The sequence below is a fragment of the Homalodisca vitripennis genome, unplaced genomic scaffold (genome assembly GCF_021130785.1).
Source record: "Homalodisca vitripennis isolate AUS2020 unplaced genomic scaffold, UT_GWSS_2.1 ScUCBcl_59;HRSCAF=872, whole genome shotgun sequence".
In the NCBI taxonomy this organism is placed as follows: Eukaryota; Metazoa; Arthropoda; class Insecta; order Hemiptera; family Cicadellidae; genus Homalodisca; species Homalodisca vitripennis.
The window spans coordinates 151,780-177,757 of NW_025776184.1; the positions used below are offsets into that span (position 1 = coordinate 151,780).

The 25,978-nt window shown below is 32.6% G+C and overlaps 1 protein-coding gene across 1 annotated transcript in view; it reads left to right on the forward strand.

Moving 5' to 3' along the window:
* Positions 1-21,112, forward strand: part of LOC124370227 (uncharacterized protein DDB_G0290685-like) — a 146,845-nt gene extending 125,733 nt beyond the window's left edge. The window contains exons 14-15 of the mRNA XM_046828517.1: positions 20,030-20,136; positions 21,053-21,112. Of these exons, the coding sequence (XP_046684473.1) occupies positions 20,030-20,136; positions 21,053-21,112 (167 nt within the window). The remainder of the gene's footprint in view (positions 1-20,029; positions 20,137-21,052) is intronic.
* The last annotated feature ends 4,866 nt before the right edge of the window (positions 21,113-25,978 follow it).

Below are 25,978 nucleotides of genomic sequence, written 5' to 3' on the forward strand. Positions count from 1 at the left end.
TGAAACCTCTATGAATGTTCGAAATGCTTTAGGTTTTCTAATTAAGTCATCCGTATACGTGTTCAAAATTTCAAATTCATGAGATTTCAGGAAGTTGTAGAATTAGTGATGAGCTGGTGAGAGTGTGAGGGAGGCCCTTTATATATAGAGATTTGTTGACACCTCGACCAAAAGTGGTTTACAACTAGCCTTTAAGGGCTGATAGTAATGATTTATTATCAGTACACTCTGGCACTGCCATCACCTTGATTTTATAATACTTTAGTGTATAAATACAAAATTTAATGATGATTTATAGTTAATTTTCTTGTTTAATTACATAACCAGTATCAGGGTTGCCAATGTCGAGGGGATAATGCACTAAATATATTTACTGGATGAAAACACTACACAGAAAGACTCTATGTCTCTATTCACATGACAAAGAGAGTTCCCTCGTGACAGCTGAAGATAGATCTTTCACTTATGAAGGAAAGCCCACAGAAAATCTTCAAACGTTTTCTGGATTTCATATTTTACCTCTTTGACATAGGGAAGATGAAATAAAGATTTAGGTTTAAAATGCATTGAACTGTGTTATGTTATCGTATAAATTAAGATGATACCAAGAATTCTGAACGTTATACCGTTGTAATGCAATGTCAGGGGAGCAAACGGGGTATATGAAAAGAGAATGTCAATAAATAAAATTTATGGCGTGAAAGTTTAATTGGTGATGCAGCACATATTTTGAAAATATTATTAAATGCACAAGTAAAAGGTCTGTTCTCTTTATAAAACAAATAAATCAGATTAGCGTTGTATCTACAAAGTGATGAACTATATTGAATTATATATGATGATTAAAATGTCCTCACAAACTGATTCGGTGTTCTATTTAATACCCTATTATTAAATAATGATGCCTAATTATTGCATGGAAGTTGTACGTAAGGATTTAAAATACTGTTCCAGTTGCACCACGTGTTTATTCACAAAAAATCATCGACATTTCTTCCAGATTGATATTGCTTTATAACGTATTCAAACCTTGGACTTTGTTAAATATCCAATCATAAACCACTTGTTCAAAACTTAGGAAAGATCTCCAGGAGTATGTGGCTTACCGTATATTAGACTGACTACGTACTACTTTGTTCATTGCGCAACTCCGCCCCACCAGGTTGCACACCAGTAAGGATATTTACACATATACTGTTTTATTATTCTTATCCTATAGACGGGATAACAATAAATATTGTTGGTCGTACTGTAATTTGTTTTAAAAATATATAATAAAATATATTATTCTTTAAAATATTTATTATAAGTAGTCTTAATAACCTCCAATTAGAGCTGTTAAATAGCCATTAGAAGCTTTTTTTATGTTTTATAATTTGATGTAAATATATGTAATAAAATATCGTTAACTTAAAATTTTACTGATTTTTAGCGTCGAAATGCTGATATTTCGGCAATACTATTTAACTTGCACTTTAATAATTAAAACTCATTAAATATTCCATAACTAAGAGGTTAATATGTAATAACATTAACGTAGAATCTGGCTAACGTAATGTTAAGTCCAGTCTAAGTCGATTCAGTAAACATTTGTTAAATTTAATATTTTAACTGAGGAAAGGAAATGTTAAAGTCTGCGTGCAAAAGTTCGTTAAGCACGGCTTGATCTAATCTAACGAAGAAGAAGACTAAAATTTAACGGTGCCAAATATCTGATATGCTGTTAATTCTTTAAAGTCAAACTTTGCCAATAGTAAAGTTAGCTTATATCCGTCCTGAAAACGCTAGTACTTCAGATCTGGTAGTAATTATTTGGTTCTAGCAATTTCGACTTTCATTGAGGCTGGCTATAATAAACTTATAAAATAAGTTGCCTTTGTGGATATTTTAGAAAGATACGATAACATAAAGGGAAAAGGACTTCTAGTGTATCTTAACAACGTAATTCATTATTAATAATAAATGTAAACCGTGTCCATTGTGGATTAAAAGTTTCTAGGAATATAAGAAGTTTTGGTATTACTTAGTATTAGTTTTGGTGTAAACTTCATAATAGTCTTATCCAGGGTTTGGCCCTTGATCCTATTCAATTCGTTAAAGTTATAATACGATGTAAAATAGTCTATTATATTTCCATAATATCAAAAATTCTTCTTAATTTCAAATAATGCAGCCCCATAGAGTGCCAACGTGAGAGAAGTAAACTAAAAAGGAAGGTACAGATAACCAATACCATTATGGCTATTTGACTTAAGTGGTTTCTATATAAGGCATTATCAGAGTGTGATGAAGGAGATTTATAAGATATTGTCCGCTGCCAGTAAATTTTACAAAATATTCCAACCACGGTAAGCTGGTTAAATTCTTGTGAACCGCTGCCAATAGAAAAAAGTAGAACTCAAGTATATATAAAAGCTACAAGCCTGCCTCATTTCTTACTGGCATCCAATGAGAAATTCCTCACCTCATCCTTTTAAACTGTTATTTTAGTTACATAAACTTTTGTTTATATATTTTATAGACGAAGGTTAATTTAAAAAGTACCTACTGGTCCTATTTTCCCCTGTAAATAAATATATTAGTAGGTACTTTATTAATTCATACCTATAAAGACATTTGTGATATAAACGATTTTACAAGGGTTTCCGACTTACGAACGCCCTCTTTGTTGTTCGACTCAACAACACCTTACTACTCATACTCAATAGATATTAGCTTTAAACAATAAAATTGTAAATAAATAATTGTTTCAACTTGTCCTCAATACACTGTAGTGTATATCATTAAATATAAATTAAATTACCCTCAATGCTTTCTAATCTAAAATCATCCTCGTACAATATATTCTCAAATCTTCCTCAATAAAATAAGTATAAGATTGTCCTCAGTTTGTTTTGTAAACACACACACACACACACACACACACACACACACACACACACACACACACACACACACACACACACACACACACACACACACACACACTAAGCGATATTTACCGATCGATTAAGCTCCATCTGCAAGATATCCTCAATAAAGTCTAGCCTCAACCAACTCCATTAAACCCAAGTGTTAAACCACTTTCACACACCCTGATCTAGAGCTAGGCCCAATACATTCCAGTCTCAAACCATCCTGGTCTCAACCACCTACTAAGTCAAACCACCCTACACACTCTGGTGTCTAGCCTCAATACACTTTATTCTTAAACTATTACTATTAGACTACCAAGCAGTCCCGCCAATACGGGAAATGTCACTTACTCGAAAAAATCAATAAAGCATTATACCGATGATAAATGAAGCGGTACAAGGAATCTTGCTGTAATTACATTTTTGCGCTGAATTGAAAATACTTTTCTCGGCTCGACAACAATGAAGGGCTCTCAAACAGGCTTCAATGGGGATTAAAAGCCCGTGATTCAATCAAGGGTTCGATAATTAATTGGGACCGACTACAAAAAGTAGATGGTAAAAGACTCGGAGTGAGAATCGCTGGCTGTACTCGTTCACTGATTGTTACTCATCATCTCTTTTGGTCTCTTCTCAATACCACATTGGTTGTTTTTCATCTTCAAGCTACTCCATTATACACAAATCCTTTTCCTCTGTCTTTAATGAATCATCTCTATCCAAAGGTGCATTACTTAATACTTACATTACATTATGTAATACTTGCATAATACTCTTCACGTGGTGATTTGTGAACGACTGATTACACATTTTTCGATTTCTTTAAAGGTTTCAATATGGCTGTGGTTGAAAGTTGTATTTTAAAAACAACAATTGGCGTCTTAGAGTTACAAGTTCTTGTTTTAAAAATCTACTTCACCTAACTTCATGTTTTTGTCACTTACTTTGACACCGAAAAAGCTTTAATATAGCAAGCAAGATCTCCCTAATGTCCAAAATTGAAAATGTTTACAAACATGGTTTTGAATTGATTGGTACAAAACCGGGTCCAAGTTTTTTTTTAAACTATTATAGGGCTGTTTATTAAAAAAGTAAAACGTGTAAAATTCAAAAATTAAAATACTATCTTGAATTTGGGATATTATATATACACTATTTATTGGCTATGAGTTAGTGAAGCCTATGACTCAAGGGTTGGAAAAATGTTTTAGCTCTGTTTGTTTATCTGTACGATATACCAAAAATGAAGTGACTTAAAGATTTAAAAGCTTCATTTTAACATAGGCAACAATGAGTTCGATGATGGTGAATGTTACTTCACATGTTTTGTCTGAGGGTTATTGCCAATTTCTACATAGGACTTATGGGTAACCATTATGGCAACGAAATGAAGAAAATTTGTAAACAAACTAAAGAATATGAGAACTAATTTGTTACATATGTAATTCAACCAACTGAATATATATATATATAATATATATATATATATATATATATACAGGGTTATTCATGAAGTTCTCCCCCCACTTCTACAGCACATTGTACTAGTAAAAATAATGAAAAAATGTTATATAAACATAGGTCCGAAAACGCTTCGTTAGCGAGTTACAGCTAGCGAAAGATTTCGCCTGAATTCCCTGGGTAAAGAGTAAAATAAAGCCATACTGAACTTTTGGAAAGGTTAATTAAGTAAGAAATATCGTGGATTATTATGTATTTTTACCTGATAAAGCTAATAAAATAGGTTTCAGAACTGTACCTGTAGTAGTTTTTGAGGGTTCAGGGTTAAATGCAAAAAATTGGGGCACGAAACAATGTTTTTTTAAGTTTGATGTACAATAACTTTGTTAAATTGGTAATAAATACATAAAATCAACAAACATTTAATTGTAGAGAATTTAATTCTGAGAAAATTGATATAATCAAAGTCTAAAATAAAACAGAAATAAGTACCAAAAAATCGATTTTATTCAGTATAATACATTACTACTTTTAAGCAAAATTTATCAGGTTGGGCCAACCGTACGCACCTTTTTATAATAGATGTTCGAAAATGAGGCCATCATTATCAAATACAATTTTGCAGCACGTTTGCGTTTCCTTAATTTTTCAGGACTTCCCTGTAACTGCACAGCCGAATCCATAATACGGGCAATTAATTCATCACGAGAATTCACTTTTGTCTTGTATACAATGTCCTTTCATCCATCCCCAGATGCAATAATCCAATGGAGATAGATCTGGTGATCTTGGTGGCCAAGGGTGAGGCCCTCCACGACCAATCCAGTGTCCAGGAAAGTGATGATTTAAGTAAGCAGAAACGGCACGTGAAAAGTGGGGGAGGTGCTCCGTCATGCTGGAAGTACAAATTTTGTCTGAGATGTAAAGGAACATTCTCTAACAGCTGCGGCAACTCTTCTTGAAGGGAATGCAAATAGAACTCAGCATTTAGGTGTCCAGGTAATATGAAAGGTTCCAATCAGCCGATTGTGCAAAAGGCCACACCAGACATTGACGCTTAAATCGGTGTTGAAAGTTCTGTTCCACTACCTCATGTGGATTTTCTTCTGCCCATGAGTGTTCATTGTGCAAGTTATTGGACACCATACCGAGTGAATTGTGCCTCATCCGTAAACAAAATACGCTTGTAGAGAGTTGATTATTAATATTCAAAAAGTTGCAAAACTCCAAGCGAAGCGGACCATCCCCTAGCTGTAGATGTTGAACCTTTTGTTTATGAAACGGATAAAATTTGATTCGATTAAGTGACCTCCACACCGTTGACTGCGAAACTCCTATCCGCCTAGAAAATACGTCGTGTACTTACACCTGGACTGCAATGAACAGCATTAATAACAATATCATCATCAAGTTGGACAGCTCGTTCATAAATTGGTTCTAGTACTTGGTAGTGATTCCTGTTTCCCGAAGAGTACGAAAAAGTTCCTGAAATTGTTTTTGGTATCTGGAATCCTCCTATTAAGGGTAACGTAGTTCATATTCTTCTACAGCAGCTCTAGCATTACCATTACAGTAACCCAAAATAAAAACCATATCATCGTATTCCTCTGATGTAAATAAGTAAGGCATTTTTTCGCTGAATAAACAATCGAATTATAACTCACAGAAAAATTGCATTTAATAACACGATTCACAGAACCCGATCTCCTGCTGTAGCTTGCAAAAAAACCACTAATACACAGTTCTAACGTAACAGTACAGAATACCCATTGTTGATCAGCTGTTATTCGTGCGTTACCAACTTAGAAATTAATAAAACAAAAAACTGCATTTCGATGATTAGTAAACAATAATGGGAAAATGTTTGCTTCATTTACTTTCGAACATTTGATGTAAATTTTTATTAAAAAAAAATACAACGTAATAAAACATGATATTTTTATTTACAAACAAATTTATTTAACAGTTAATCTTGTTTTCTCAATTTATCTCATCATTAAGGAACAAACACTTTGTTTTTGTTTTATTTTTAACTAAATACCGTACGGTATTTCTTTACAGCTAGTAATGTATTATACTGAATAAAATCGATTTTTTTGGTACTTATTTCTGTTTTATTTAGACTTTGATTATATCAATTTTCTCAGAATTAAATTCTCTACAATTAATGTTTGTTGATTTTATGTATTTATTACCAATTTAACAAAGTTATTGTACATCAAACTTAAAAAAAACATTGTTTCGTGCCCCAATTTTTTGCATTTAACCCTGAAATCCCTCAAAAACTACTACAGGTACAGTTCTGAAACCTATTTTATTAGCTTTAATCAGGTAAAAAATACATAATAATCCACGATATTTTCTTACTTAATTAACCTTTCCAAAAGTTCAGTATGCTTTATTTTACTCTTTACCCAGGAATTCAGGCGAAATATTTTCGCTAGCTGTAACTCGCTAACGAAGCGTTTTCGGACCTATGTTTATATAACATTTTTTCATTATTTTTACTAGTAAAATGTGCTGTAGAAGTGGGGGGGAGATCTTCATGAATCACCCTGTATATATATATATATATATATATATATATATATATATATATATATATATATAAAACATAAACTTTTGTGAATTTCTGTGTAGCATAGAATAGAAAAGTGTGTAGACTTTTATTATTGAAACCCTGCTATAAAACCCAACTTCATAGACAAAATTATGGCAAGATAAGTTGAGAAAAATGTCATCTGTAGGCGTAAAAGTTTGCATGACTCTTCATTTATACGTAGCCAATATAATGAGACACATGGTCAAAATAGGGAATAGAGCGGAGTGTCTGTGAAGTTCACTGAGTAGGTTGATACAATTTTGTCTTTTCTGCGGGGTGAATTCAAACATTTATCTCCGGAGGATATCTTGAGATTGAAATGAAATGTATACTTGTTTGTATACAAATTTCCTTGGAACCTCAGCCCAGTTTGTTACGCAACACGCGGTGTGGCATATACCTAAATTTGTTATAATATAACTTATGTACATATCTCTTATTTTCAGTATGTACTAATAATAGTTATAAATGCTATTGTTTTAAACCTTACGTAGGTATAATATTTGTATAATATAATTTGTATAATAATTGTATGTAACAACACATTAGACTGTCAGAACTAAATAAGTGTTTGTCTTGTAAAGCTGATAAATAACGATGTTTTACATTGCATAAAGAACACATTAATCACCTTTTATTACCCAAAAAGATTAGTTTAGTCTTAAGTTTAACAGATCCTTCCTTTGGAAGGCTACCAAATCTAACTTGGCACTAGCCCACATGGTACGTCTTATATGGTGAAGCACTTAGAACTTATAAATGCTTTAAATTTACACCTATTACGAAAGGCTGATGGGTAAATTATACTTCATTAAATTTTACTTCGAGGTAAAGGGGAAAAATATCCGGTTTATGGCTAAAACGAATCCTCTAGTTCTGCTAATTATTAGTTACAGGCTTTTGGTATTAATTTGCTTATTGATGCATTAATTGAAATTCTTCAGTTAAAATTAAAATTAGTAATCAGTTGTTACATTTCGCGTATCCTTTTTAAGTATTAAAAATGCAAATGCATACTAAAAACTTAAAATTAACTAAATATTGTTGCTGAAAAATTATCAGCTTCATACTTACCCTTGATTTTTGCTCTTTAGTTTTAGAATAAATCTTTAGTTTTTTAGAATTCACTGCATTTTTGCAAGGCATATTTCTTATATCTGGAAAAGCTATACTTAAAATAGCTTTAATATTTTTTAACGTTTGGTATACTTTGGTTGTTTCAAATTAAATTAAAGAGCATGTAAATAGTAAATTTATTAAAAAGTTCATTTTCGGTTGTATATAAGGGATATTTTTGTGAAATCCTTACATAGTAAAATCACTTGACTTCAAGTATGTTTATACCTCTCTCTATCATTACTGTAAACGTGATCTCTTGTTGCCGTGTTCTCTTAATTTGACAACAGCGACGGGTTGGGAAAAGCGCGAAGACACGGAATTGGGGTAATTGTGTTATCAGAACAACTTGCAACGTCCGTTATACAATATATTTACGGTATTTAGGCGTTTTGAGCAATGAATTAGAATTAATTCTAAATTATTGTAATTAACTTGAGATTACATTACCATCCAGTTCTAATGTGGCCTGCAATCATGGGTTTTAAACATATTTATTCGTTGTAACTGACAGATAAATGTGAAACGTACTTTAATGTTAATATAAACAATTATAGTTGTATGTTGTTCTTTGCACATTCATGATAGATGTTTTGAGACATAGTTCAAATTGGTGTGTAATTGTACACACCCAAAGTTTGTTTTTTAATTATTAACACTTTTTCTTTATGTTTTGAGTACAAAAAAGTAATGTAACTACTTTTATTAAATTTTTAAATATATAATTATAAGTAAAATTTAGGGTACTTGAATAGTTGGGCATTAGTCACCATGCAAACATTAAACCGACAGAGTTAGTTTGAATGATCGCACCATAAAATCCAGAATACTATACACGCCTATTTAATATTTGTAATTAAAAAAGAGCTCCAATTTACTTGCAAATGTCCAATTTAAATAGATGGAGAAAATGCGAAAGCAGCGGTGTATTGGTTCAAACCCTTAAATCACCTCCTGTAGACATCTGAGTGAACTTTAAGACGACAAGGACTGTTCTTGTAAACGTAACTGATATTCGATGTTGAGTGGGCGTTTCAATATAACTTGAATATAAGACTCAATCGACAGGTCTTGTCCTCCTACAGAGCAAAACATTTAAAGTTTGTGTCAATTGACATTTTCAAGGTTTCTGAAACGGAAAAAAATATTTGTTCTCAAATTAGTTCCGTGTAGTTCTACTTCGTTTTATTAATCTGTAATAAAGAGGATAAATTAGTCGTCATAGATGGGTTTCAGCAGTCATTCACTTTGTAAAATGTTTATAAATATCATGAGTTAAATTGTAATTGAGAGTCTCCTAGTTTTATTTCATTTATAAAGCGATTTCGAATGTGTTTAACAAAGAAAATTATTGAAAATCTCATATTTGAAAAAATCAGTTAGAGAATATAGGAATGTCTAGTTGTTATTTTCCAATAGCGGGGTAGACCGGATTGGATCCAGAATCGAGAGAGCTTTTTTTTAAATATTACATGTAAACCAGCGAGAGAATGATTGAGGTGCGTCATCAAATCATCAAAGGTTACTCTAAATATAATAATAATAACAATAAAAATAATAATAATAATTATTATTTATTTATTCCATCGGTATTTTACAATTGTATGTACATTTTATATTCTTAGGAAGTAATGCTAACCATTTTCCAGTTGTGTAGTTAGCACAACATAAACAAAAAGGTAAGAGTTTAGTTACAAATAAATTATTCATACAGCCAATAATGCTGCCTTATGTTGTATCTGTCCCAAAAAGGTACAAAATGTATCTAATACGCAATTTATATAAATGTACATTCCTTAATTATTACTACACAACACTAACATTGAAAACCACACCAACAAAACAAGCATCCTTCACTGCCTTCTATCAACACACTAATTAACCTACATACATATTTACAAATATCTATCTACAAAATATACAGGAATACATACTACCGTACACCCATATATATATACAAGAGATACAATTATAAATACATCAATAGTATTTATATAAGATATACATTCTATAAGAACTGTAAAATTGAGTTTCCAAACTTCCATACTTTTACTTTATAATACAAAAGTTTCAGATTGTTGCAGTTTTTAATTTTAAAAGGAAGATTATTGAAACAATTTTGACCTGTATAATCATAGGATCGTCTAAAATCTTCTTTATTAACTTTAGGCAAACGGAAATGTACATATATTTGCAGCGTATCCTGCACTGCTCATAAGATCATCTATATAATTATTTCTACTTCTAATATAAAAAATTCGTAACACTTTAAATACGTATAGATGTTGCACAGGCAGTAGTTTTAAAACAGTGTACAGCGGGGATGAAGTTGTTCTTCTATTTTGTTCCAATATTATACGTATAAAGTGATTCTGCGTTACTCTTAACCAGTTATTAAATATTTGGGAGAACTTCCATAGCACCCAATACCATATTGGATTTTTGACTGAATTAATGCTAAATATAATGTTTTTAAAAGAGACTGTTCGCAAAATAAAAAAAAAAAAAAAATTCATATGGAAAGTTGTGTAAATCCGAAATATGTTCTTTCCAGTTAAATTGAACTAACTCCAAAGTTCTTATTGTAATTTTGGTAGTTTTGTCTGGAAGCATCATTAACGAAAGATCTGCGTGTTCTTGAGCCTGTACTAACTGGATTTATATTTCTATGGTATTGTTTTTCACCATGTTAATAACATAATTAAATATCAAATTGTATTTGTTACAATTAGTTTTATGATTTAGGATATTTTTATTTCTGGGAAATTTATTTCTCATTGGTATTTGTATTTTTTGTTTGGAAGTATCTTTGTTTGGATATATTTTTAAGTATAAATTATTCTGTTAAGACTGAAGGAATACGAAATAGAGATTAGAACCAATAACAAGGAGCCAGTTAACACTGGGAAATGCACAATTAGTATGAATGCTTAAAAAAAAGATTTAATGGTCCTAAATTAATGATACGTTTCCTACAGTTAAATTCTTTTTCAATGAATGCCCTGCATCATTAATAAAGCCTAATTATCAGATCTAAAGAGGAGTATATTACACCATGTGTCGCGTAGCCTGTTTTTGTTTATCGGTTTTGTTGCATAGAAAATGTCAAGTCTAAAGAAGATTCCATTCTCCAAATATCCTGTAGACAGACTTTTTATAGATCATGCACAAAAGAAATGTTACTGCCACCTCGCAGACAAAACAAAATTGTACCAGTATACAATTTGTTTCACAAAAGTTTAAAATTGTTCCCGAAATTACGGCACTGGTGACCTATAAGTTTTAATGATACATTTGTACTTATTCCAGGGAAATATTTAAATTCAAAACTTTTGTGTCAGTTAGAATGGTAGAGGAACATAAATTATAACAGATATATTGGTTACTACAGTTAGGTAAGTAATACACCAGCACAATACAAATGAGAGGAGGCAATAGCAATATGTAAGGCAATGCACTTCCGGTATATATTTTTCATTTTGCAAATTCATAGCAATGTATTGAAATGTGCCTTTTTCAACACTATATCTTTTATTTGTAACATAGCATTTCAAATATTATAGTCATGTTATAGTTTGAAATCAGCGATCCCCAATAGTAAATTTTAAACTAAGGGCTAAAAAAAGTCACACCTTAATTATTATATTCAAAATAATTTATACAGAGTTTTTGTTCCATCTAAACGGAGGGTATAGTCTTACTATTTTTCTTAGCGCAGGGAGAAAAAAGGAAATATTTTCTCTCTTTTTCTGTCTGGTTAGTCTGCAGGATGTAGAAAAGGAGAGAAATGTAATTTATGGTCTCCCAGATCGAACTGTTTTTCTACCACTGGTTATTTCTACAAATAAATATAGATACATATAAATATTATGTGTAAAATGTATGAAATAATAAAGCAACACCTTTTTTGCCTTAAAATTATAACTGTCCTTGCGGGAATTAGGTTCACAAAAACTAATTAAGTTATTATAACGTAAACCTAACACCTTATTTACGCAAGGTAGAATTGTTATTCAGCGTAGACACACAAAACTAAAATAAAAGTTTACTTTATCTGTCAATTCGTAAAGAGTAATATATTAAAAACATAAAAATATTTCTCTGCTATAAAATACTTAAACTGCATGTGTTTCTTATTTTTAAATGATCAGATAGAGTATGATAACAGACAGGACTTTAAATTCCGAGTGACGAAGTTAAAGTCTTTAGATTTTTTACACAAAGTTGATCTCTAGTCTGTCTGGATAGCTTATCAAGTTATCTAGACTATTTGATGTTTGAACTGTCATACTAAATCAGCGTCTTCAAGGTCTGCTTTGTTGTATTCACAAAAATTGTGTTTCTCCACAGCGTTGTGTTTTCTCAGAAACGTTGAAAGCGTTCATACGATATTTGTCAGAAGAATCAACCTCCAATCTGAAAATGTATTATTTAATATAAAATCCTTTTACAAGTGTTTAGTTCAGATTTTATATCGTACACGTAACACGTATTGTAACTGCTTGGATAACAGGTTTTGACAGTCTTAACAAATCGAGTCAAAGGTATTTTTCTGATTAAAGCATTGAAATCTGATTGGTTATACATTAATGACGCCATCGTCTTGTTTTTTCATGTTTGGCGAGAACGTGCAGTCTTTTCCGTAACCTGATACCGTGCGAACAAAGCCAGTATCTGCAATGTTGTATCCATCGCGAACACGTCATATTGAAAAAAAACAGTTTCTTTTAAAATCTGAATAGGCCCTCGCCTCGGCCCAAAATTAGACACATTGTCTGCCTCGGTATCCGTAAAATTCTGTTAAATATTTTACAACAGAAGTGATTTCATTTAGTTCAAGGCTTGTTAGCACAAACGCATTGCACGTTTACTACAAGTTTAGTAACAGTGTACAGTTTTTATTGACGGTGACAAATTTGTGCGAAAGTATTCGCGATTTTTTTCTTTTTCTGTTAATCTTAAGACTGATGTCTCCACGATGTCCCATACGAACCCCTCGGACGCCCAGCTTTTCTCTTCTACGGGATGCAACGAGGCCCTTATCCCTCACCCCCTGAGAAGCAACATCAACAAACAACTTCTTGATAACCTTGAAGTAATTTATTAATAATCACAATTTGTTTGGGATTTACATTTCCATATTGAAATTGGGCATATTTCCACATCTTGCTCGGTAAATAATGGTTTATTTGTCCATATATGGAGCTATATGGCCAAGGCACCATATACCTCTAACTACTACAGTGGCTCGTGACAGTCAAGGCACCATACACCTTGAGCCATTATAGTGACCCGCTATGGTCAAAGCACCATATACCTCTAACTACTACAGTGGCTCGTGACGGTCAAGACACCATACACCTTGAGCCACTATAGTGGCCCGTTATTGTCAAAGCACCATATACCTCTAACTACTACAGTGGCTAGTGGCGGTCAAGAAATTATGGACATTGGAAGAAATGTCCTTCCCTTCACTATATTAAGTATATTTACTTCAAAACGAAAACCACTTGGCCTCCAAGAGGAGATTACCTAGAACCATGATCCCTTGACTTGGTGATGGATGTTAGAAGACAATTCTTCTTCACTCTATCATTTCTGGTTGGTGTCTTTCGGGTACACTTAATCTGCAACCAAAGAGACTGAAGTGAGAGCTATAAATGATACATATATGTATTTTGGGAAACATCTATTTGACTATTCAATTCAACACCGAAGCTCTTGGATGGATTATTCTTGGCTAAAACAGTGAAGTCAACTAGAATAATAGTACAAAAGCGAAATTTTCCCAAACAACTCTGGGGAAGTAATGGATAGTGGAGAATTATCTTTTCTTTGTACTAGCTCTTGTATTCAAGATGGAACACACTAGTGACCATCCCATGACAATAAAATATTCTTCATAATTCCTGGGCAAGGTGATCTGCTGGATATTATGAAGTACACTTAGCCTCTAACTCAAAACTGGCTACAGAAAGATATAAAATATATTAATCAAATTAATTTGTAGATGAGATCTTAAAGAGGAACCCCTTTTATATGCGTAATGTACCAATGATCGTGGTTCATGCGCAATTATTTGTTATTATTTGTAAGCATTATTTGTTAAGCATTACTTGTTATAATTCTTAAAGAAGGTGATATACATTGGAACTCCCCCATATCTGTAGATTACGTATCTCTCTGTTTATGGCATAATACAATTGACCTCCGAAAGGAAAACATGTAGACCATAATATATAAAGCAAGTATTTCATAACATCTGCGAGGTAAAGGAAGGACATTTTGAGAAAATTCTCTTAATTCATACTATTTAATCTCTCTGCCTCGGAACGTATAATAGTTGAACTCTAATGAGTATGTAGATAATCAGTCCCTATAATCTCTGTTTAATTCATGAAATATCATTGAAAATTAAATTTCTGTGAAATAAGACAATTGTTATTGTATAATGTGGTATTATATCTAATAAATTACATTTTTGTGTGAAGAATAAATTTCGTATGTACAATAGTACTTCCTAAATACTAAGCAAAATAAGGTGTAGAGTTTTTGTCTTTTATATTGTTCTATTGTTTGAGTTAAACTTCCAATCAAGACTTCTACTATATCTGTCGATAGCAGCACGAGTAATTAACCCTTAGTGACGAATGAATGTCGATAGCAACAGGACTGTCAGTCAAAGAGATAGACTTTGTGATTAAATTCTGGCTATTAAAAGTGTACAAGTTGAGTAATTAATAGCGTTTTAAAGTAATAGTTCCTACATTTTATTCGATATAATTTTAATTTTGTTCAAGTTACAATTAATAACCAAATAAGTGTGCTTAACAATATTAATAATACATTTTCATAATACATAACGAGAGTTCAAAAAAACTATAGCACACCTCATTTTTGGTATAAAGGATAATACGTGCATGTTGTGTGTGTGTGTGTGTGTTTTTTTTTATCATTAATTATATATATTATTTATTAATATGTCCGCGAAATTTTAAGCTAAGTTAAGTTTGACGATGGCGATTGTTAGATTTAGCTGAGCGTTAGTAAACATTCTTACATTGGTCTGAAGGGGAACCATGATGAAAATAAAAATCGCTGTTTAATTAAATTTTTACACAAACAATATAACTATATAAAATTTTAACATGTGATATACTAACGCATGCAGCTATTAAATTAAAATATTCCACGTACTCTTAGCAAGCCAGTTACGCTAATAATAGTGTGGCATACTTTGCCAATTAAACAGGCCATGATACTTTTTAATATTATTAAATGTTGAGCATCCATATTATTTGTAATGCACAGATACAAATGTCGCCTATGTTCTAGGAACTCAGAAAAAACTGTTATAGTTGAAGTATTACAAAAAATCACTGTACTATGTAAAGCAATTCAAGTTTCAATTCAACCTCATTAAGTACTTAGTTGATTAGACCATATATCTTCTTAATCTCTTCTCCCGTGGTGAAATAGGAGCTATTAAACGACTTGGTGGGTGAGTAAAGTATACAACCACTGTATCCTTAGTTTAAAACTCATTATTAAAGATGAGAATTTAAAAGAATAACTGAATGAGTATTTTGAAATTTGGATTCGTTACATTTCAACTAACGCAAGACAAGATTTGTTTTCGCCACCCGTATTATAAACTATTTAGAATAGTAACACCAAATAAATTAGTGCTATAAATGATATATCCTGAGGCAAGGAGTTTTTTACTCTTCATGAGGAACTCAACTCTCATCCTCTTAACGATCATTTATTCCAAAACGTCCTATATTGAAATTGAAGTAACTTGATTTGTTCCAGAAGCGGTGAATTATAGAGCCAAGAACTAACAAGCTCTTAATATGTCTTAAAAGTTACAGTTGAGAGTAATTTTAATTTTCAATTGATGTATTCTACGGCTTATTTATTGAAAATATTCTTCCGAGAAAATTCGCGCACTCTTTTATTTGATTTAAATTTTAACCTAAATTTCTGCACTCCTCAGAGATGTAAACGCACTGCCAGAAGTATTTGAACAATACCTGAGTATCTTCTTAGATGCTGCTAAATTTGGTGCACAGCCACTTATATTTCATTTTAAAATTTGATTCATACGCATACCATAGAAGTTTTATGATAGTTATATCCAAATATAAAAGATTTATAAATTTCAAAAAATATATTTCAGAAGGTTTACAAGGAAATATAATTATACAGATTAAGAACTGATTTGAAAATCAAAGCAAACTAAAGTTTTACAGTAACAATTTCTTACTTAAACGCAAAGCGCACTTATACATTTTTGCTCATTATTATTATTTCAGGAAAGGGGGATTAAAGTGCAAATCGCAGGTGTCAAAACTTACTCCAAGGGATAATATATGAGATAAAAACTTCTGCAACATAGTTTCACCGACTGTACTCGATAAAGCTTGACGATAAAAAAGATCCCAGTTGAAATATACTGTAATACTATACGCCTGTACAACCGCAAATTGACATAGATTCGCAGGGTTCAGCACACCGTTCATAGCTGTGAAGTGACAGAAGAGTAATTTTTCATCTGCCTTAGACATGGTTACCTATTTATGGTCATATCCAGCGATATGACTAGCTCGTTTGAATATGGTTGGGGTGAAGTTACTGAAAAATAATAAATGTGTATCAGTTTGTGACAAAACTCTTTCTAAGGCAGACACCATTTTATGGACTGTCCATTAACCCTTTAAGGAGTGCGTTTAAACTCTACATAATGATTAAGGAAGTCATATGACGTTTAGCCTCTGTATTTTTGTATTGTCGTAAGTGCATTGCTATTACTGATTGCCTTTAAGTAGATTTGTCTGTAAAGTGGTTCCATCTATCGGCAATATACTTCTTCCATGTTTGTGCTCGCATTAACTTGTAATCTGATTTTACCACCAGATTACAGTAGACACCCTGTAGAAGCCCCTGACTCAAGGTCACGTCGCGCGCGCATCCCTTTGCTCTCAGAATATGCCGCCACATTATACTGGCTATTCCTTGTATACTGTGGTCATATTTATCTTGTTAGAGAAGGACATATTTTTTGAGCAACTATCTAGTTTGTTACTGTTGTCAAATGGCAAGCAATATTGATTGAGTCTGCCGTAGTGAGGAAATAAGACATTTGATTTTGAAAAGTAATGAAATATTGACTTGTAGAACACGTAGTCCTTTTTTATTAAGCTTTAAAATGCAAGTACAAATTTTTTAAGAGATTTTAATTTTTTACTCCTTTTCGTACTTTTTTGGATTTCATCCATTACTCATTGTAGCCTATGAAAAGAAGACGTCATATGACGTCCATACTCCTTGAAGGGTTCAATTATGATTAACACCAGACTTTCTCCCGAATAATTCCCATTTCCCCACGCGGTAACAATGCCCATTTACCGATTGAATTTCCTATTAAGTTGTTGACAAAAGTGCATCATTTGAACGAGCTTTTCATGTTAAGCTAGCTATAGTACTATTGTCTAATCTAATTTCTCTGCCATACTCTTATAAGAGAATAACATAAAAAAATAAATTTTACCTGTTATGGTACATTAAGAACCACTTCACTGAGACAAAAACACTTATACACGTTATATATATATCTATTCATATTAATATCATAGTTATATTTTTGCTTAGAAATGATTATTCAAAAAGCGTTATGAAAAATGTGTACTATGATAAATCTTTATATTATTTTAATCTATTTTACATATGCTATGACAGATTTGATACAACTCTTAATTAATCATTCGATTTTACGACGTACACAACATTGAATCATTATTACTTGTTTGCGCAATTCAACTTCAATTTCTAATTACTCCAGTAGAATAATTGTGCCTCGAGGTCATAGTAAAACTCGTACATAGTAGATTTGGTCCCAACGAATCTGCAACATTGTATGGTGACTAAGTACTGAGTTGTTAGATTTTAATATTAGAAACATAAGGAGTTGGAGAACAAGAATTCAAAAAAGTATAGACGAGTTAAAGTTTCTGAGAAATAGGTTCAGTTCTGAACTACGTACAGAACTCTGGGTGTGAATGACCAACAGCAACATGTCTCCCAGCAACAGCTGCTCGCCTCTACTGTACTTCTACTATATCGTTTTCCAATATTCTCAACTTGGCTACATAACTTTTCCATTCCAGGTGGCATTGAAACTAAGATCAAAGTTGCTATACACTGATACAACTGTTTATAGCGAGTTCTTAGTCAGACAATGTACAGCTAAATGTTTGAAGCTGAAAACATGTCTCCAGCTGCCCGCCTCCACTCAACTTTTACTATATCGATTTGCAATATTCTCAACTTGGCTACATAACTTTTCTATTTCGGGTAGCATTTAACTACGATCAAAGCTGCTATCTACTGATACAACTGTATATTGTTCTTCCCCAGACATTAAAGTAATTTTAAACTGAAATTTATTTATTGGAAAAGTGTTTTAAAAAAATAAGGATAAATTAACAAAGAGGACATTCTCAGGTTTCAATCTATTCTGTTAACATTCAGTTTAAGTCCTTCTTTACGTACTGTTTTCTTATAGTGCACCTTTATAGGATAATTTACTAATAAGGCGGAAAATGTACCTATTCTATTTACATATTTTGTTCTTATAAATTGTTTACATTTATATCCAGGATGCAGGTTATGAATATATCAATATGTAATTAATTTTCAGTTAGTTACACTATTTAGCATTATTAATGGCTAACCCTCATTCGTGTACTCACCCACTATATATTTCCATGAAAAGTGTAAAAGATATTCCGTAATACAAAATTAGTTTAAATTATATTTTATCTAATACTCACTATAAACAGTTTTATCGGTAAATAACAACTTGGTTAGTAGTGTCAATGCCACCTGGAATAGAGAAGTTATGTAGCCAAGTTGAGAATATTGGAAAGCGATAAAGTAGAATTGCAGTGATGGCGGGCAGCTGGAGATACGTTTCGATTTCAAACATTAGCTCTAAAGTGTCTCGCTATAAACAGTTGTATCAGTAAATAACAACTTGGTCCGTAGCGTCAATGCCACCTGGAATAGAAGAATTGTGTAGCCAAGTTGATAATATTCGAAAGCGATATAGTAGAAATGCAGTGGAGACGGGCAGCTAGAGACATGTTTCAGTTTCAAACATTAGCTCTACAGAGTGTGAAGAACTCGCTATCAACAGTTGTATCAGTAAATAACAACTTGGTTCGTAGTGTCAATGCCACCTGGAAAAGAAGAATTGTGTAGCCAAGTTGAGAATATTGGAAAGCGATAAAGTAGAATTGCAGTGATGGCGGGCAGCTGGAGATACGTTTCGATTTCAAACATTAGCTCTAAAGTGTCTCGCTATAAACAGTTGTATCAGTAAATAACAACTTGGTTAGTAGTGTCAATGCCACCTGGAATAGAGAAGTTATGTAGCCAAGTTGAGAATATTGGAAAGCGATAAAGTAGAATTGCAGTGATGGCGGGCAGCTGGAGATACGTTTCGATTTCAAACATTAGCTCTAAAGTGTCTCGCTATAAACAGTTGTATCAGTAAATAACAACTTGGTTAGTAGTGTCAATGCCACCTGGAATAGAGAAGTTATGTAGCCAAGTTGAGAATATTGGAAAGCGATAAAGTAGAATTGCAGTGATGGCGGGCAGCTGGAGATACGTTTCGATTTCAAACATTAGCTCTAAAGTGTCTCGCTATAAACAGTTGTATCAGTAAATAACAACTTGGTCCGTAGCGTCAATGCCACCTGGAATAGAAGAATTGTGTAGCCAAGTTGATAATATTCGAAAGCGATATAGTAGAAATGCAGTGGAGACGGGCAGCTAGAGACATGTTTCAGTTTCAAACATTAGCTCTACAGAGTGTGAAGAACTCGCTATCAACAGTTGTATCAGTAAATAACAACTTGGTTCGTAGTGTCAATGCCACCTGGAAAAGAAGAATTGTGTAGCCAAGTTGAGAATATTGGAAAGCGATATAGAAGAAGTGCAGTGGAGGCGGGCAGCTGGATACTTGGCCTCACTGTGAGAACCCATCTTCACTCAACAGATGTTACATCGGAAACTGATTTTTAGCTGATATGTCAGACGGCCGTGTACTCATAAAGCAATAAGAGACGATTTAAATACAAACGTGTGCGCGCAAGTGTAGAAAGTGTGCAGGTAGCGTCATGATGGAAGGAAACAAGAGTGTACTCTTGCGCATGTGAGAGTAACAACTGGCGGCGAGGTGACGTCAGCCAGTCAGCAGACAATAACAATGAGCCGTGAGGGACAATCCCATTCGACGCATATTCTATTTAATACCTATTTAAACAGCTTAATTATTTCATTTCAGTGCCATTCCTTATACTACTTTTAATTTAAAACAAAATATACTTACATTTATAATTAGTAAATATTCAATGTTAAGCTATACTAATTTCTACATTTATACAAAAGAGACTGTTTAAAAATATTACAGTATTCCAAAAAAATGAAAACTAAGGAGAATGATTGATAAAACTTGTCACAGAGAATAGAAGAAAGATTTAAAAGAGGGCCATGATTTTTTCCAATTCATTTACAACATTCTTTCTAGTCAATGCAATAAACGTTATTGAAATAAGCACTCACGATTTTTAATATGTTAATCTGGCTCGGTAACAAATATCTGCTGAGTACTGAAAAAATAAAATGTAGTTAGCTGTTATACTAAGTCAAATAATAAAGCACAATACTAGTTATTGCCGGCGGCTTTGCTCGCAATTTTCAAAATCGAAGGGTCTAGACTTTTTTAGTGTAAGAAAACTCTCTGATCCATCGCCAATTATTGCATCCACCTGCTCCACTATCTTCGATTAAAAGTTAACATCTTGAACAAGGTGTAGTGTGTCATTGTTCACACTAAAAACACCTGTCGTGTCTGTGAGATTTAGATAACAAGTGTTTGTTGTTACAGGAGATGGCTTCTCTTCTCTCACTCCTGCCTTGTGTTCGTGCTTGGTTGCAGTTGAACTGACCATAGAGCTGGTCTCATCATTTTATATTTGGGGTTCTATTTTATGTCATGGAATAAGCCTTGAGTAGATAAGTTATGGGATCTATAATCTAATATATGGTACTTATTCTTGCATAAAAAGTAACATAAGTTAAGAAATTAACATCGTTGGAGTGCGGAATTTGCCCCTTGTGGTATGCGCTATCCAGGCGGTGGCCGTGGTTATTTCACAAAATTAAAAAAATGAAATACGTGTTGAGAACTCAAAGTTATTAATAGTGATTTAAAAACTTACTCGGTCAAGATAATGGTTATGAAAGCTCCATAATGAGACCAACACAGAATTTGTCAAACCACCCGATTAAAAAGAAGTTTAAAATGGCAATTTAATAAAAAGTTTGTTTCCGCAATTATAAAAATGAATACTCAAACACTTTGACAAGCCACTCTCGATATGACACATGCAATCGGCTGCAGCTAACCTCAATTTACTTATTGACACTAAACGTGGTAAAACTCACGAGATCACAAGAATAGATGGCTTTGATTTCGAATGCATGTATTTCATAGCATGAGTTCATACTAATATAACTAGATTACTAATTAAAATATCAACAATAAGGCTTATAACAACGGAACTGGCATTTCACTTTCAAAATCAAGTATAATATTAAATTTATTTCTTTGCAGCGGCCCATCATGAACTCTTCAACGGAGCAAAACACTTTTGACACCAGGAGGTGTTTTAATCAAGATTTTAATTGTTTGGGGTATATATCGATATATATTTAATATTTAGATGTTTAATACTCCGAGGGAGATTATTGGATAGTCTGACGCCACTTTGAGACTGCACGGGTTGACACGCTGTCGTTCTGTGTTACTCATTTCTACAGTTGTCACTCTCTGTCATCTCGTGTTGGTGAACGCCTCTGCCTTAGACTATTTCGCATTTTAAAACAACTGTACAGAGCGACCTCGAGAATATAGAGACAGGATAAAGTCTGTAAACTCCATGAAGATTATGACTCTATGCAATTTTAAAAGATTTTGATATCTTTATTTTATGCTATAAATACTCTTTCAATTTTATATTTACAACAGCTGCCCCAAATTGATAAGTCGTAAGGTAAATATGGATGTATCAAACCACAATAGTCCGTTTGTAATAAACCCATGAAATAAAGTTTGCGCAGGACATAAATGTCAGAAGCAACCTTTAAACAGATGCTTTCGATATTATAGTTCTATGTTAACCCTTGATCAAGGTATAGACCAGGAAAATTGGTGGATTCAGCTTCTTCCAAGAGAACGTTATCCACCAAAGCAGCTAGATATTTTTGCTTCAGTTGTCAGGCATTAATGCATCTTGTTTTATTTTGAATTGATGTATTCTTAAAAAATCCTCAATGCAAGATCATGTTTTGTTTCAATATAATACAGTCGTGTCGTCAGCATATTGGATCATCTTTCCATTCTGGATTAAAGAAATTAACCCGTTGACATAAATGACAAAAATGGACTATCCCCATGTTTATGTCTCATGTAATCTTAAAAGAAATTAATTCACAATTAACTCTTAGCGGGTCCGTATTTTATTTCTTTGTTGAAGTTCTAACAGTTCTCCTAATATATATGTTAACACATCTTATCTGACTCACCCTTTATATAATTCCTTTTTTAATTTGAGCAGTAATACATTGAAACACAATAATCAATAATAATAAGTTAAAAGCCGAGCGTAGTGATGATTATTTTATATAATAGGCTTCCAATGTATAAGAAGGTTATTGCTATTATAACATTTGGGGACATTAAAATAATATTTATCAGATGCCCCTTCAGCGCAGATAACTGTAGATATGACAAACTTGGTCACCATCAAAGGCATTATAGGATCGCAAAGCCAACTTCAGCTGTTATTGTTTGCCTTTAGATTGTACAGGAAACTATGTCGACCAACGTAAACCAATTAAAACAAGTCTTGAACTTTGTAATAGTTTCAAGACTTAGTTTAGTTGCGATGGGGGTAAATAAAGAAGTCAATATTATTACAGATTACAAGAAAGGAGAATTTGGTTTTGTGTATTTAATATTTGTATACCTTGGCACCTTACGAGATTCTTGATTGCTTAACTACGAATTTGTCTTTAAAGTACTCAAAATTTCATAGTGAAATGTGGCCTTAAGAATAAATTTCATTGACACACAATGATTGCACAGGAAATATAATATTGTATTACTGTTTTCTTATCATGGTCAATACTAATAAAACGATTTAATCATAAACCTTCGTAGAAAAATTCGCGTAATTTACCTTGTACAAATTTGAATACATTGTAACATAGTACAGCAGTCTAAGATTGGGGTAAAACTACGTTTCTGCAGATTACAGGAAAGGAGAGTTTGTTTTGTATATTTAATTTTTCCTGCAACATACCTTATTCATGAGATTCTCTAATTGTAAAAAAATTAATTTGTATGAAATAGGCACCTTTATAATAAAACATAATATTAAAACTACAATTGTAGCTCTACTCAATTATATATTATTTTAAATAATAAATAAGTACATAACGTCTTTATTTGAAACGATTTTCTACGTTACATTGTTGTTTTTCAAAATAACTCAAGTCATACACTTTCAATCAAGGCGCATACAAATCTATCTATCACCATCCGAGAAATACAAAATTAAACTAATCAAACCGATAATACATTACATTAAACAGCTATTTAGGGGTGAAACACTCCACCTCCAAAGCCAGTCTGAGATTGTTTTTAAACGAGGAATATCCATAAGCCTTTAGACTGTGAGGGACGCTGTTGTATCTAAATCCATTCCTCCCCATCTCCAGCCTGACCCTGGGCACCTCCAGCATGGCGTCCTGCCGAGTGTGACAGTCCCTAATCTCAGCCCAGGTCTGTAGCATCCCCCTGAGGTAAGAGGGCTTTCCCGTCAGCAACACCTTGTGAACAAGGCAACCCACCTGAAGTTTGAAAATGCACTTTATCGGAAGGATCCTTGCTGTACGGCGATACTGGCTAACGTGATCACATTTTCTTCAGGCCGTACACAAATCTTACAGCAGAGTTCTGTATCTGTAACCTATCAGTCAGGACCGTACCCTCAAGGGTCAATCTTCCCCCAAATTACAGGAATAACATAAAAAATATCTGGGAAAACCACAGCTGCAAAGGAACACCTCCCAAGGAATTTTAGAATTAATAATTGAGGTTTATATTTTTGTATCAATAAAAATTAAAAAAAATTATTTCGCAATATTTGTGGGAATAAAACTTGGTATTTTTTACTTATACAAATACAAATTTTCCTAATGCAAATTTTTGGAAATACTTTTGTAGTTTTATTTACCTGCAAGATAAATTCCTCATGTATGCGCTTCAGTTATTAAAGTTGAAAACAAAGTACATACTGTACGTCTCATTTTCAAGTTTGTAAAGAACTTCGAATTATAGACTTGTTTAGTTACGTAGGAAACCTTAAGCAGTAAGTCAGTGGTGCCTTCTGTTTTGCTATAGGACCAGCAGTACAGCCACATCTGACAGGCAAATGAAAATTTGGATAAAAGTGGAATTAGCCTACACAGTTTTAAACATTTATTAATAAATAAGGCACACTTTTTGTCTATCTATATATTTTGTATATATATATATATATATATATATATATATATATATATATATATATATAAACGAACTATTTAACATATGAAGCATATGCTCAATGTAGTTACAGGTTTTTAGAAAATACCCATATCAGTAATATTCGATCAGAGTTGAAAATAAACGTGGATACGATATAAAAGTAAATATTTTCAACGAAATAACATGTCAACCGAAATGATACGCAAACAGAGAATAAACCGATACTTAATTACGGCGACTACACTGCGGATCTACACATAGATTAAAACCTGTAGCGCGACATGCCCAGTGCAATAGTAATATCAGGGTAACAGTCAGCAATCATTGATACTGCATAGTTTATCACCACATACGACATAGGTTTGGTTTACCTGTGGACAAGCTGTTTCCTACTGCCAAGGCCAACTGTTTCTAATAGCGGAGTATTGCCTTGATACGAATACAAAATTAATCTTATACCTTCGTTGGCCATTTACTTCATATCTTTTCAATACATCTCTATTCTGTTCCAATTATCTTCCATTAGATTTCTCTACAGTGTTCCACTTTTCTCCTAAATTAAAATTGTTATTTCCATGCTAATTGTGGTAATCTGTTTTGAGGCTACTCATGTATATGAAAATTAATTATTTCCTTTGTATGGATTCAGTAAGGGTTTGAATGCACATCGTCTGCCTTACATCACCCTGTTCAATATGGAAACTTAGCAAGATATATTTAAAAGTTTGAATTCCTTGTACTTTCTATACAAATGGAAATATTGCTTTTCTAGAACTGTCCTTGTTACCTAATTTTATATAGTATGTTTTAAATTATGTGCAGATTTTTGTATATTAGTAGATAATATTTGAAATATAATTTCTGAGGTTGTTACATAGGGTATATGTCACATATGCAAAAGGCCACTGCTAGATAGAAAGTAATATCTGGAGAAAGCGCCATTGATATGGAAAATTTAAATAGAACTATTTTTATCTCACAAAAAATATATTAAACTATGTACAAATATTATTGAAAAGTGTTAAAACTATAGTAAAGTACAGCAAAGTTAGCTTTTTATGTTACCTATAAAAATTCCATAAACCTATTTTAATTTGCGTTAGAAATTTGAAAAAGCGATGTGTATAAGGAAAGCCTACATGGGCTAAGAGCCTATGTGTAGCTTCTAGTAATAAAAAGAGTGCCTTCACATGATTAAAAGGCAAAAATTGTATAATT